Genomic DNA, 15,219 nt, shown 5'->3' on the forward strand with positions numbered 1-15,219 from the left:
CTGATTACTCACTGCAATCTTCACTCTTGTGTGTTTTGACTGTAAGTTTATGAATCAAATAAAAAAGATAGAAAGTAGCTTCACTTACGTTATGTGTCATTTTATTTATAACATAGAAGTTATTAAATTAATAAAGTAAGACAATTTATTTATCTATAAGTGCATGTCAAATGGGTACATTGTTCAATGCTATAGGCCTACATGCATAAATTATGCCCATATTATAGCTAGGCCCTAAAAACTTTATTTTGCATCGGATTTTTCCCGTTGAAAAGGCAAAACTGATGTTCATGATAGCAACTATTTCATCAATAGCATTTTGAGTCATTTTTATCCATAAAACGACACAGGATAGGATAGATAATTACTTTGACATCAATATGGTCCATATGATGAATATTTTGATTCTTAGATCTGTTATCAACATGATATCACGCTGTTCAGTGGTCAAGGACCCCGGGTCAAAGACACTGAAATGACATACTTTTCTTCTGCTGACCATATGATGCTGTATATTAACTATTATTGTTACATTTTAGGCCTATACCTAAAACTTTTAAAGTCATATTAATTCAAACATAACTTTGGTAATACTCACTCGTTTTCATTCGTTGAAACGGCAAAACATACTTACTTTTCCTTACACATAATTAAAATATTTTTTTTTAAATTCAACCACAAAAAGTTTTAACAAAAAGTCATTCCAATACCAATAAAAATTAATCTCTTGAGCAAACTGACCCCATCCCAGAAACAGGTACCAGCCCGATGGGCTGGCGACAAATCAGCCCATTCAATTCAAGCCTGGTGTTCTTAATGGTAATAATGCTGCTCCTGCTCTTACAAACTAGTAGCACTAGCTGTGGAGATAATTATGACAGAAACAATTTGAATGTATTTGTTGTTTTCTGCTACAAATAAGGATAAGGATATAATGCAAGTCAAATTTGAAAAGGCTAGCTATAATATAACAATCATCAATTTGTGGCAAATTTAAAGCAATTAGGGTGGCAGGATAAAATATCAAAAACAAAAGTTTTGGCCATTTTCCACTCCTGAGAAAAACCAAGCACATGGGCAGAAGTGACATCCCTTATTTCAAGCATTTGGCTTTCCTTTATAGAACCCATACCATTCACCTTGTGTGTCAGCTTTATTTGTCTCAATATCTGAGTGCAACCACAGCTAGGTCATGGTTCCCTCCAACCAGTGAGCAGGAGTGTTGAATGAAAAGTAAAAATTAGTTTTACTTCATAACTTGACACAATGACTCATGCTGTTTGCTTTGATCACATATTGGCTTTCTCTGAATTCCAATTAGTAACATTCAACAAATTATTTTGAGTGACAACCTTTAACATTTCATTTTCCGGTGTTTAATTCCACATGTAATGGTACTATGCCTGCTTCCTCTCTTCTAAAACTGTACTTTCTTAGCTTTAGTTTGGCCGATACCCAAAATCATTTTGTACAAAAAAGTTGCATATTTACTTGCGATCAGCTGCTCTGAGATCATATTCTCAATCAATATTAAATTAGTCTGCTGTTAATTTACCATCATGTTTAGGAATGTTAATTTACCAATTTAGAACCTTTTACACTGCCATTTACCTTAATCACCAGACCATGCTTATGCAGTTCACAATGTAGACGTCTACGTCAATGGAACACAAATTCAATACTATACTGAATACCCTGACTTACCAAATTTAGTCAACTTGTAATATCCATGGTTATGCTTCACTGCATATACTATATTTATCCAAACAGAGAACTTGAAAGCAGAACGGTTTCAAAATAAACTCAAATACAAGGAATGCCGTTTGTTTGACATTTCTTTCTACCAGTATAATGGAATCTTAACATGACCTTTAGTGTATATATACCACAATTAGTTCCTGAAAATCGCCTTACTTCCTGTTGTATAGTTTGTATTCAAGAACTATAGTTACTGTCCTAAGACCTTGACTTGACTTACGATTGTGGTAAATATCACATGACCAAGTATTGATTGCAAGGGTTGAACAATCAGGAAGTTTAACAAAGATAAAATATAAATTCATATTCATAACTTAAGTCTATAAAAGAAAACAATGAGATAATACTGCCATTATACAGGGATTTACTGAGTTCAGAAAAAAAACTCCTAATAAGGACAAAAAAAGAGGTTTGCCTCAGAAACATTTAAAATTAAAAAATTAAATGGTATATGATCAAAATACCACTTCAAATGCCCCATTGTTTAAAACTACTCATCTCAAAAGCAAGAAAGAACCAACCCAAAGTGTTACAATAAAAACAAGACAACAAATAAACACAAATGCCAGCATGGGAATCGAACCCATGACCTTCCGATCTCTAGATGGACACTCTATCCATATAAGGCTTCCAGCTCCCTCTGAGAAACGGTGGTGAAAACTGGGTCTAATGTAAGCAGTCGAGGTATACAATACACGCAAAACAAATATTACGCAAGTACACAAGTGAAGGAGATTATTACCGATGCTTAATCGTTTCCCCAGTATAATATAAGTAAAACTTAGGTAATGGGGATACGCATCCTGCAAAAGAACAAATAAACACAATGGGGAACGATTGCTCGCTACAAGAGGAAACTGAATATATTTAATAAGAAAGAACCCAAAGTGTTACAATTAAACAAGACAACCAATAAACACAAATCCGGCACACAACCCAACTTAAAAAAAAACCAAAGGAATGTGCCGGCATGGGAATCGAACCCACAACCTATCCATTAGGCTACCAGCTCCCACTGATAAAATATGATAATTGTTTGTGTGTATTGTATACCCCGACTGAATACATTAAACCCAGTTTTCACCATCAGAGATCTAAACTCAACACAATCACTGAGTGACATGCTTGTCTTATACTATTTTCAAAATTGTATAATCTTTTTGTTACACCCTGTATATATACAGGGTGTAACAAATCTTGGGTTTTTAAATTTGCAGTGATGCTTTTAAATTTCCTTTCCTTTTCATATGCAGCGCCATATATCCTTCAATTCTTTCTAAGATTAGTGACCTCCTTTTCAATTCTGGCCTCACTCAATATCTTTTCTTGGTTACCTTTGTTCATATATAAGTACATTAACAAAAGGACTTCCATTTTGGGCAAGAATTTTACAAACCAAGTCCTGATAAAAAATGTCACATTATTGTACTTTGTCAGAGCAGAATATAAAATAACAGTCCCATATTCCACAAAGCTGAGGGGCTCAACATAACATTGTAGGCATTAACAATGGTATAGAAGCATCAGCTGCAAATCTGATTGTGATTTTGGTTGTAAAACTACAATGTAGGCCTATGCTAAAGATAAAAAACTTGTAAGCAACATTAACACTGTAAACCAAAAGAAACACAAAACCCATAGGAATTTATTATTTAGCAATATAATCTTGAACCAGTCACAACCGTATAATCCCGCCAAAAGACAACAAAAACTAACACATTGTTACTCACCCAATGTGCTACAATTAACACAAGAAATATCAAGATTTGAAGAAAAAATCAAGATATTTTACAGCCTCAACTACTACCCTTACCAGATGGGTCAAGAACTGGCTCAGATTCTTATATCATGATGCTCTCAAATATCAAGCTCTACACTGGGCTATCTTAGAAGGTACTACCAGGTGGCACTGAGCCAGAGTTAGATGAACTATTTGAGTTCTGGATATGCCCCACAGGACACTAATGGTTTGATGTCCATGCCAGTGGCCATTCCTTGATACTTGCTTATCTGGGATTTGTGCCAGTGCTTGTCAATTTCATTTTATGAAAAAATATATATAAGTGTCAATTTTCACTAGAAGTAGTATTCTGTTGATGTCCGGAGACTAAACGTAACACCATCCGATCCATTCAGACCCAAGTTGGCAATAATCATGATAATAAAATTGGTCATGATACCCTGACTCTGTCCAGGTCTTCAGGTTGGGCTATAAAGTTTTCAATATTGTTGGTGTTTTGAATTTGGATAAATGCAAGGAATTAACGACATAAATAAGTTTCAAGTTTCATCAGTGTGCTAGGACATAAAGTGTGTTAGGGACATAACCTGGGACCACTAGTGTGCTAGGGACATATCCAGAACTGCATAAAGTCAATGACCATTCCCTACACCTAGGGCATTTAGATCAAGGTGCTAAAATTTAGTTTAGGCTAAACCAGCGCATCTCCTAAGAATCTCTAACACTTTCGATTTATGGGGATATGCTCTAATTTCCCTAACACTCAACAGTAATTCAATTAGGATGGAAAGTTCTGCGATTGAAAAGGTAAAAAAAAAAAATTACACAGCACAATATTTTGAGTTTAAATCTAATTGTCTGTGTTTCTTTGCAAAGACATTTCAAAGATTATTTATTGTATTCCTTTGATTGTACAGTTTGATCACCTGACCATTATTGGTTTGGTAAAGTGGTTGCTAATTATTTTATCATAAAATAATGGTCTGAGCAACTAATGCAATGATCAATCTAAAAACAATGATATCACTATGTGAGCTAGTAACCCCCTAGTACCTCTTGATTTACTACTTATAGATCAGTCCGGGCAAATTACCAGATCAGGTACAGTACCTGATACGGTACAGACGAACCGAATCAGGTAATGTTACCCATAAGACACTGCGCGAGTCGATCCAGATACTCTCATCGCTGCTCATGAAGAGATGCGCAGTACGGCGTTTTGGGTCAAGCTGGGAGAAAAAAATCCCAGGTCGACCAAAAATAGCGTATCGCACACGATAGACCACCTAAGTTATCGTGAATCGGTTTCTCCCAGGTCGACCGTAAATTTTGGGTTGCCACATTCGGCCCATAAGCGCCAGGATTTTTAGCCAGGTCGACCCATGACAAGCATGCAAATAGCCCTACATACGTGCCCGACCATGGCGATATACATGTGATGAGTATAAACCATTGTATGCGCATGTATGCGGCACGATTCATTCATAACTTTGTGCAAGCGCCGGTGTGACTTTTTACGACATCAGTTTCAGTGTCTTGGCATCTAAATTAATTCAGTCATAGGCCTACTCTCATTTTCGTATTTATTTAATAGAGTAGGCCCTATTCTTGTTTTAGTTTGCAAAATACAGAGGCAGATATAGTCCCGGGATATACTTCAAGTCCAAGTTTTCTACTTAGATGCGAACTTGGATGCCCGGCTTGGATGTAAGCTTAAAAGCTTAAGCCGGGCATCCAAGTTCGCATGGACGGTACTACGACTCGATGTTTCAGACTTTACTTGTGAGAAAAGGAAAGTAATAAATTATGAGAAGAGGTCACAAATAGGATCAAATAAAATAATCCAACAAAGAATCACCCTGCCTATAGTCAAATGCAGTAAACCTTTGACGAGTACCGGGTACGTAGTTTATTTGCGTATTTACTGCGTTGGACGCACTGTCTCTGATTGGCTGCTGAGGCGATCTGCTGTTGCCAAGTGAAAATTTATGAATGAACTCTGCGCCGTACGCGTTGTTTGCTCCGAATTTGCAACATCACGGTAGTCGCGCTCGTCAAAGGTTTGCTGCATTTGACTATAAGTGCCGGACATAGGCTAGGCCTACATGTTTTAAACTTTAGTATTATTATCCACCACGAATGAAGTGCCAATTTCTATTAGCCTAGGCTGTCTTTCTATCAACAAACGTGGAATCTCCCAGCTTGACCAATTTGGCCGCAGTACGTGTCATATCTATAGGGAAATTTCACTCATTTTCTGAACTTTGCGGAGACTTTATTCAATATGGGGATGCGATTGTGTGTTTACAACCGGAAGGACACATGCTTTTTCTTCGATTCTGCCGTGAGCTTTTAATTTTTTGCAGTGAGGTTTAACCCAAATTTTTGCCTTTTTTAGACCGATTTTCGCCAAAACGTACATGTACATGCACACTTAGATATAGTCTTCACACAGTCATCGCCTTTGTTGTGCTTGTTGAGCGTTTCGATGTCTAATGTAGGTAAACGTTAGTGTTCTAATAACAAACATGACGAATGGGGCCACAACAACGTAAATCTAAAACGTCTTGGAAAGATCAGTTCGGAAGTAAGGCAGAGGTTTTTTAACATAGGTAATAAAAGACAATACAGGAGTACCCAGAGTATTTGTAAAGAATGCTGCGACAGACTGTCTAGTGTCGATGACTGCGATGGATCAGGAGTGAGCTCAGCTTTGTCATTGGTAGATCAAGATTTGGATCATGATGATCGTGAAGATGAACATGATGAAGGGGGTGTGACTCGGTCGCCATCAGCTGCTAGTACAGGTAGGTCAGAAGCATGGAAGGCAAGCTTGGTCAAGCGATCCTGACTTTAACTTTACACCGGAGCTAGTATTTAAGTTTAACTGGTTAAAATTGCTCATTTATCAAATTAAACTTTCACAACAACTGACTGAAGAAGGGGGGCTCGATTTAGAATTAGAGGGGTTTTACATGGCAACATGCAAGTTAATTTTGACTTCTTTTGGTCCGTCTACGCGCTGGTGAATTGCGATCGCGTAGAAGTGACAAGGTCGCCTACTAGCTACTACGGCTACGTACTGCGCCAAAGACCAATGGGTCACCGGCTTGTTGTCAAGTGCGTTGATCAACCAATCAATCAGCGTAATTTTTTATTTATTCTGTGACTGTGTACGCTTGGCGCACAGCTCGAACGCAATAAAAATTAAATTTATTCAATTGCATTTAACTTTGGTTCTGTGCATGTAGAATTTTGCCTACATTTGCATGCAAAATTTGTGTTTATAACCCTTACCTAAAAAACTAGCATTCTCTAAGCACTCACTAGGCATTCCATTGAATGGTAAAGAACCGCTAATGAATGCCTAAATGGTGAATGCCTCCAATACTATAACATTGAGCTAATAGGCGGTTGTTAGCACTCAACCGCCTGTTTCTAAGCCCTCAACCGCTTATAGTGGTTCATAAGCGGTTCAAAAGCCCTCCTCAGAGGCGAAATATGTAAATGAGCTAAGCACTTTCGAACCACTAGGGAGGCATTGAACCACTAAGGAGGCATTCAAACCACCTAGCATTTAAACCACCTAGGAAGCATTCAACCGCTTGGGAAGCATTCGAACCGCTTGGGAAGCATTCAACCGCCTAGGAAGCATTCAACCGCTAGGAAGCATACCAACCGCTTCAGAAGCATTCCAACCGCCTACAGGTTAGCACTCGAACCACTTATTAAGCCCTCAACCGCTATAAGTGGTTCGTAAGCGGTTCATAAGCCCTCCTCAGAGGCGAAATATGTAAATGAGCTAGGCCCTCGAACCACTTAGTGGCATTCCAACCACCTATGAAGCACTCCAACCGCCAAAGAAATTTCCAATTGCCTAGGAAGCATTCCAACCGCCTATAGGCATTCCAACCGCCTATATATGCATTCCAACCGCTTATAGGTATTCCAACCACCTGTATAATAGCACTTGAACCACGATATAAATAATAATATAGCTATAGCAATTCTACAAAAGTGAGGAATAGGAATGCACTGCAGAAAATCGCAAATGGTAAGCCCATAATATACTCCCATTTTTTATCCATTGTGACAGAGGCAGAGGCATTTTAATTGCAAATTCAGCTTAAAATTCAGTATTCACATCAATTGAGTGAACGCAAAGATGTAACAGTATACTTTTCCATATGATTTCCGTATTTTTTTCTTCAAAAATAGCACTTGAACTTGAATCTTATAGGGTTGCTGTAGGAATTCTATGAGAGTAAGGATTAAGAATATGCACAAATTGAACTTGAATATATCAGCAAGTATATAGCCATGTCCCGGAGCCATGGGCATCAGCAAGATCCACTAAATTGCATCAAATTCATAACTGATAAATTGAGTAACATATATCCTAGTCTGCACAGGTTAGGATTTCGACGTTGTATCATACTGAAACAACATCGAAGTTTCAACCTAACCTGATTTCAACCCTTCAACCTAAAGGTTAGTTGATATCATGTTGAAATTTCAACGTTGATACAAGGTTGAAATTTCAACCTGATTTCAACCAACATTCAATGCAGAGCCTGGATGCAGAGGTTGAAATCAGGTTGAAGTTCATTTGCAAATACAGCCTGATTTCTGGGATCAGTGTACGTACACAAAATAATTATAGCTACATAATGATGTACCGGTAATTTGTCACTGTTGTTTGGTTTCATTGTTTGAGGTTTCATGCTTTGCTTGAGCTCTTCTTGCACCATATGAGTGCTTTTTAGTGGATATTTGTGCGTGGTATAAATGTACACTATTATTATTAATAATAATAATGCCCCAATATACATACTAGCTAGCCTCTCCTTCCATATTTCAAGAAACTGCCTACATTACATCTAGTCATATTTAAGCTTACCTTTTATACATACACCATCCATATTGTGGCATATTATTGCACACAAAGATAACTACATGGATCACATGTATACATGTATATGATGTTGTCCACATAATATGCATTGTCATGTAACATCCCAAATGTAAAAAGTGGAAAAATAAGGTCTATAATAAAGCTGGAAACATGAAAGGATAAAGATTCCATCATCTCTGCATTCACACCAGTTCAAAAATGGCAGTTAGAAATATATTCCCATCATGCACCTGTTTGACCCTTGGGTCAACCACTAAGGAATGCTAGTCAAGGCTATGGCAGAATGCCTAATTGAACAGAATGCCTATTACTTAGAAATTTTTAAACCGAATGCCTAATACTTAGAAATTTTTCAGTGGAATGCCTATTACTTTAAAAAAATTTAACCGAATGCCTAATACTTAGAAATTTTTTCAGTGGAATGCCTATGACTTATCCGAATGCCACCGAGTGCCTATAGCAAACCGCCTAATCCTAGAACCACTTGGAATGCCTAAGTTATGAATGCTTAGGAATGCCTAAGTTAATAGTATTGAGCTTTATTGAGGGCTTAATGAGTAAATAGGCATTCGGTAGCATTCTTGTAAGGCATTCGGAATGCCTGTGAACCAGCTCGATAGGCATTCATTAGCTACTGAGTGCTAGTGACCACCTAGTACCTCTATCCTTAGCACTCGAGGGCTTGGCGAATAGCTACAGAATGCCAAATAGGCATTCATGTTTGGTAAGGGAATTTAGCCCATTTTGTGCATGTTGCAAAATTTTATTTTCTAAATCGACAGGGGGCGAGCGATTTTTTGCACAATACATTAGGCCAAATAAAAAATAAAACATGTTTCACGTCCCCTCCCGCTTCCTTTTTTGAGGTTTCTTCATTTTTATTTTTATTTTTTGAAATTCAGTTATAACTTTTCAAACACTTTTATAAGATTTTGTGATAGTTAGAGGGGCCTATCTCTCAGAACAACAAATAAAAAGAGGCCTCCTCCTTTTTCCAGGCATTATTGTATATGCTAAAACAGCTCTAATTATGGGTATTTACACCGATTTTGCAATAAAAAATAAAAAGCCCCCTCTTCCTCCTTTTTTCAAAAACCCGGACGTGAAACATGTTTTTTATTTTACTTGGCCTTAATCATGGGACACCTTTTAATATTTGGCCAATTTTGGAAGATAAGGGCCAAAAACATGCGTTTTTTGGGGTGTTTTTCATGCTGTGACAATCAAGCCCAAAGACTTGTACTAAGACTAATTTCAGTTTATGCATTCTAATTTTTGGAAAAGACATGTTTCTTTCGTATTTAAACCATTTTAAAATTAAAAAACACAAAAAAGTGAAAATTAGAGCAAAATTTCGTCATATATATATACATATATTTTGAATGCTTAAGACTTGTTCCAAGTCTGATTTTTGTGACTCGATTGTCAGAAAACTTGTCGAAAATGCATGTTTTTGACTCTTTTTTTTCAAGAAATTAGTAGTTAGTGAACTTTTTCTTTTATTCCATCTTAAGTAGGACTAAATGAATGATTAGGATTGAGCTATGTTTCATTCGGCTGAACTTGATAATATTAAAAAAAAAAAAAAATTGGTGCTGTATTTTTCTGAAATGGGGAGTAGGTCATGTAGGTACCGTATTTCCTCAAATAAACGTCCCTGGGGGCGTTGCATTTTCCAAATGGGTGGCATTTATTAGAGGTCATTTGTAGCCCGACAATTCCGTTAAAATTTAATAGGTACCGTATTTAGTTAAATAAACGCCCCTAGGCCTATTAATATTATCCTGTCTTTGTAATCTCTTGTGCTTCATATTTTGAGATTCCTATCACCACAACTTGTAACACGGAGTGCGATTTGAGGAGTCTGATATCCGAGTGATTTTTACTTTTATAGCTCTCCTGAGTTGACCATTCTCTCGTTACATTCTACAGTACTGGTACGGTAAAAGCTCTCCTGGAAAGCTGCCTTATAAAAAACAACACAAATACAAATGTATCAGGCTTGGTGTAAAATTATTAAATCATTTAAAATCAGATAAAGCTATTAAATAATGCAAAAACAAAAGGCAGCTATTTATTTGTGTACAAAAGGGGATTAAAGAAACAGCTGCCTTGTAAAAATTAACATCAAATTACATTCAAGGAGTCAGTTGAAGCTATTTTAAATACAAAAAACAAAAGGCAGCTATTAAATCATGTACAAATTGGGTTTAAAGAAATAGCTGCCTTATGAAAATTAGTATTTTTCATGTCATTAGGCCAAAAAAAAGAATTGTTTGGTTGCCCAGTGCCCTTCTGAGACAAAAATTTGGAGGGTCAGTAGGTCGATGTTTTTTTTTTTATAATTATTATTTTCATGGACTCTTTGCTGATTTTCCTTCATTTTGAAACTTAGGCTAGTAGTATTGACAAATGCTTGATCATTTTATGGTAAAAAAAATGTCTTTTTTGGACTGGATTTCAATGGAAATACTTCTTGTTTTTAAAAAAAATGAGATTTTTATACCACTGGAAACCTATACATAATGTTTATGTACCAAAAATTTCTTGCAGATTAATTTGTTTATCAAAAATATCGTCAATTGAATTTCGTTCTGGCATACCAGAACGAAATTACAACAGTGGCCTATAGAGCAGTGTAATACACCTAATCATGCATAACTCGCAAACGCAAAATCAGAAGCAACTGAAATTTTGGGAATAAGCTTTTTCGTGAATATCTACTGAAAATGTCATAAAATAGGGGTCGGTTATAGAGGGGTAAAAAAGGGTGATGTGTCAGATTCCTTAGGGCTCAAGCTTATTTGATGCAAGATGATCTCCTTAGCATTTTGACACCTTATAATGAAAGTGCCGCCAAAAAACTTATTCCGACAGGGGGTCTGAAAATTGTCATTTTCATCAAAAATATTATTCTTAGGGTCGGTTATAGAGGGTAAAAAAGGGTGATGTGTCAGATTCCTTAGGGCTCAAGCTTATTTGATGCAGGATGATCTCCTGAGCATTTTGATACCTTTTTTACTGAAATCGGCCAAAAAATGAGAAGGTGCCGCCAAAAACTTATTCGGACAGGGGGTCTGAGGGGGTCTGAAAATTGTCATTTTCATCAAAAATATTATTCTATGCCTCATTCTATTGATATTGGTGTTGTTTTATATGTAATTGGTGCCAAAGAATCCATTTTTTAAAGTTGTATAAAATTTGGAGCATCCATGTTCTTGAAACGCCATTTTATGTCAAAATTAGGGTATGAGGCGCTTTGCCTTAAATTCAATTCGCTCTTCCAATTGAAATTTTTGTTGACATAATTATAAAGATAATCATAGGTGGAACCTCCACAAGAAATTTGGGCGTTAAGCTTTTTTTCGTTTGACCCTGGCACCGTTTTTTGTAATTTCATGAAGCCCTCCATTGAAATGTACACGGTATGAAAGTGCATTGACCCCTGTACATTTCAATGACAGCGTTCCATGAAATGTTCAAATGGGTGTTAAAGTCAAACCGTATCAGGTAAAAAGTTCAAATTTCTTGAGCAGGTGCCATTAATGATTATCTTCATAGTTACGACACTAAATACTACAGTAGAAAGAGTTTGCGCGTGCTAAGAGCAAAGCGCCCTCATACCCTAATTTTGACATAAAACGGTAGTTTCCAAGAATACGGATGCCCTGAATCTTATGCAACTTTCAAAAATGGATTCCTTGGCACCAATAACATATAAAACAACACCAATATCAATAGAATAAGGCATAGAATAACATTTTTGATGCAAAATGACAATTTTCAGACCCCCCCCCTCAGACCCCCCCGTCCGAATAAGTTTTTTTGGCCGGCACCTTCTCAATTTTTGGCCGATTTCAGTGAAAAAGGTGTCAAAATGCTCAGGAGATCATCCTGCATCAAATAAGCTTGAGCCCTAAGGAATCTGACACATCATGGTTGGTTGTATAACCCAGTACCAATAAAAAGAGGATGCTAGGATTCACAAAATCCTCCTTTAATTTGTGTACAAAAACAAAGGAGGTTGTACATTTTTAATGCAAATTTTGGAATCAAATTCACTCATCAAACACTCATCAAACAATTAATCTGCTATTGTAATTGTAAATTAAAAATACAGCTTCAGTTGACATACAACTTTTGCCCAATTTAAACGGGGTAATATATTGACAGAAATCACAGAATCAAACAATGCAGAAAACATGGCAGCTATTATTAGTCACGTACAAAGTGGGTTGAAAGAAACAGATCTGCCTCATGAAAATTACCAGTTTTTTATTTAAAATATATAGTCACTGAGTCAGATAAAGCTTATATTGACAGCTACACAATGTACATATGAATTGATGTAGGCCTACATCATGTACATGTACAAAGTGGGTTGAAATAAATAGCTGCCTTGTGAAAATTGGCACTTTTGATGTTAAATTATATCCACCAAGCAGGCTCTTTAGGCAGGATTTGAAGGTTTGGGTGTATAAATTCAAAACACTGGGTGTGTAAATTTAAGATTTGTGTACAAAGTATAGGCCATGTGGGCAAAAACTGGGTGTGTTACAAATTTAGGTGTGTAAAATACTCTTTTGGCCCTTGCCAACAAGTCAGATTAGTTTAATCAGAAAACAATTTTAGATTACTATTTATTCATCATGTTCATGTACAAAAGAGGTTGAAAGAAACAGCTGCCGTATAGCTTTTTTTTTGTATTTCAAATTCATTGTCATTGATCAGGCCATGTCATAGTTAGGGTTTGAAGGTGTAAATTTAAAAGCCTGGGTGTGTAATTTTTTGTACAGAGTGTAGGCCATGTGGGCAAAAACTGGGTGTGTATTTTCAAATCTTGGATGTATAAAACACTCCCTACATGTCACAGCTGGCTGCATCAGCCCTTGTCATCAGGTGCGCTTGAATAGGGTTCGCTGTATAAAAATAACAAATCTTACACTAAAAAATGTTTAATTTCATACCGGTACATAATTTTAAAGCTTATATCCAAGCACCATGTTTTTATCTGATCATATTACTGAGATAAATCAAATTATTATTTTTTATTTGACCGATAATTTAATTTCAAAGCAAAAAGGTGTATCTCTGAATTGTGCTGATTTCAACATGTACCGATTGACTTTCTAAAGCGCAACTGTGCATAGAGGATGGTGAGTATGAGTGAACTCAGAACTGAAAGGCGGTTGTAAGAAACAACTAAGTATTTTTTGATGTCATATTTATCATCAGCAGGTACACTCAGGGTACGCTGTCCGTCTTAAGATCTCTCGACATGGCTCCCTCAAAAGGCAGCTATTATCTCATGTACAAAGTGGGTTGTAAACAGCTGCTGTTTAGAAATTAGATGTAAAATTATATCAAGAAACATGGTAGAGAAATTCTTTATAATTAATCATTCTTTACCCCATATTCACCTTTACAGAAACTCCAGTTGTTAACGCGAAGTTGGTGCAGAACCCTCAGATGAAGATGATATATGCAGGCGGTTAATTGATGACCTAACCAACCTTAGCACATCCCAGTTTACCAAGGTGATGGGAGACATCGGCCATATTCTGCAGCAACCAATAAGTAATGATTTAGATACTCTAGGTCAATCTTACAAGGACCTGGAGGGTTTGACTAAAATTGACTTAAACAGTTGGATTTCGTACAGAAACACGGCATTAACATCATTCCTTCAAGGAATTGCCGGAACAGTCAACAGCACCCGCAAAGAATACTGTATAGCGAAAGCTATTGAGGGTATTTATTACCTGAGGAACCCAAGTCATGTGATATTACCCCTGGGTTTCAGCGAGAACGTTGTATCCTATTCAGTCACCAACAGCAAGATTGCCACAAATATCAATGGTGTTGGAGGTAGTGGTGGTTATGAGAGTGTACGGCAGTGGCTGAATGCACAAGCAGATGTACCTCAACCTGAAGTAGAGGGTGATGTCGCTGTGGCCTTCGACAACGACCAAGTTATTGGCAAGTCCTACCATTCTCGGACCGAGAACAAAGCGAAGATGTCAATCATCACAGCGGTTTCCTTGGCAGATGTGGATAAGAAGGGAGTACTGCAAGAGAGGGAGGACCTTGTGCCGAGGATCTGGGATCATCTGACCAAGCTTCCAGATGTTGTCAAGAATGAAACCTCATCCTTCTATACACAAGTAAAACAGGTATGTATTGTCCATGTTTGGCCTCAACTGGGATATCCTACATGTAGATGTATTTAAAATAAGCAACAATATCTGTTGCATGATTGTATACACATTGCACAGTTTAGTGTATCAGATTCATTCCATTAACTGCCCAGAGCACTTAATGAAATCATTTTGTATGGACGCTTATTTCTTACATGTACGCCAACAACATCTATCATCATCAGTGTGTCAGTATGTTTCAGACCATGATTCAAATTTGCATGGGTGATTAATTAAACTAATCAGTTTGCTTCTAAATTGTAAAGTCACTGGGTGAGTGCTTACATGTATATGGGCATGGGCGGTTAATGGAATGAATATGGTACTACATGTATGCTCATGCAAATATCAAGTTTATTTGAGGTTAACAATCCTGATGACCATGATCTTAATGATGACATCGGCAGCCCAGTGCAAATATCAGTGATTGTGAAGGGCATGCGCAGCATTTGCAGTCTCTGAAAAGCATGTTAAGTGGAGTGGGCATTATTACTTCAAATTGTCTTTTTTATTCGTGCTTCAAAATTTGATGCATCGTTAAACACATATGCTTCTCAAAATTTGGTATAATTCAGCCAAAGCAACGTCCATATATTGTAGCATGAATG

General features: G+C 36.9%; 2 protein-coding genes across 5 annotated transcripts in view; one reads left to right on the top strand and one right to left on the bottom strand.

The window, feature by feature from the left end:
* LOC140171167 (rho GTPase-activating protein 22-like) overlaps positions 1-15,219 on the bottom strand; it is a 96,046-nt gene that overhangs the window by 43,360 nt on the left and 37,467 nt on the right. The window contains exon 1 of one of the 4 annotated variants that reach the window (XM_072194358.1): positions 1,705-1,829. The exons of 2 other annotated variants lie outside the window; for them this stretch is intronic. The gene's annotated coding sequence lies outside the window, so the exon portion shown is untranslated. Of the gene's footprint in view, positions 1-1,611; positions 1,676-1,704; positions 1,830-15,219 lie in introns of those variants that run through there. One more of the 4 variants, XM_072194359.1, reaches the window with a different exon arrangement.
* On the top strand, positions 6,063-15,216 carry LOC140171964 (uncharacterized). The gene is made up of 3 exons (XM_072195312.1): positions 6,063-6,306; positions 13,843-14,587; positions 15,187-15,216. Exons 2-3 carry the CDS (start codon positions 13,955-13,957, stop codon positions 15,214-15,216), a joined length of 663 nt encoding a protein of 220 aa, XP_072051413.1. The 5' UTR covers positions 6,063-6,306; positions 13,843-13,954.

This window comes from Amphiura filiformis, chromosome 15 (genome assembly GCF_039555335.1).
Source record: "Amphiura filiformis chromosome 15, Afil_fr2py, whole genome shotgun sequence".
Lineage (NCBI taxonomy): Eukaryota > Metazoa > Echinodermata > Ophiuroidea > Amphilepidida > Amphiuridae > Amphiura > Amphiura filiformis.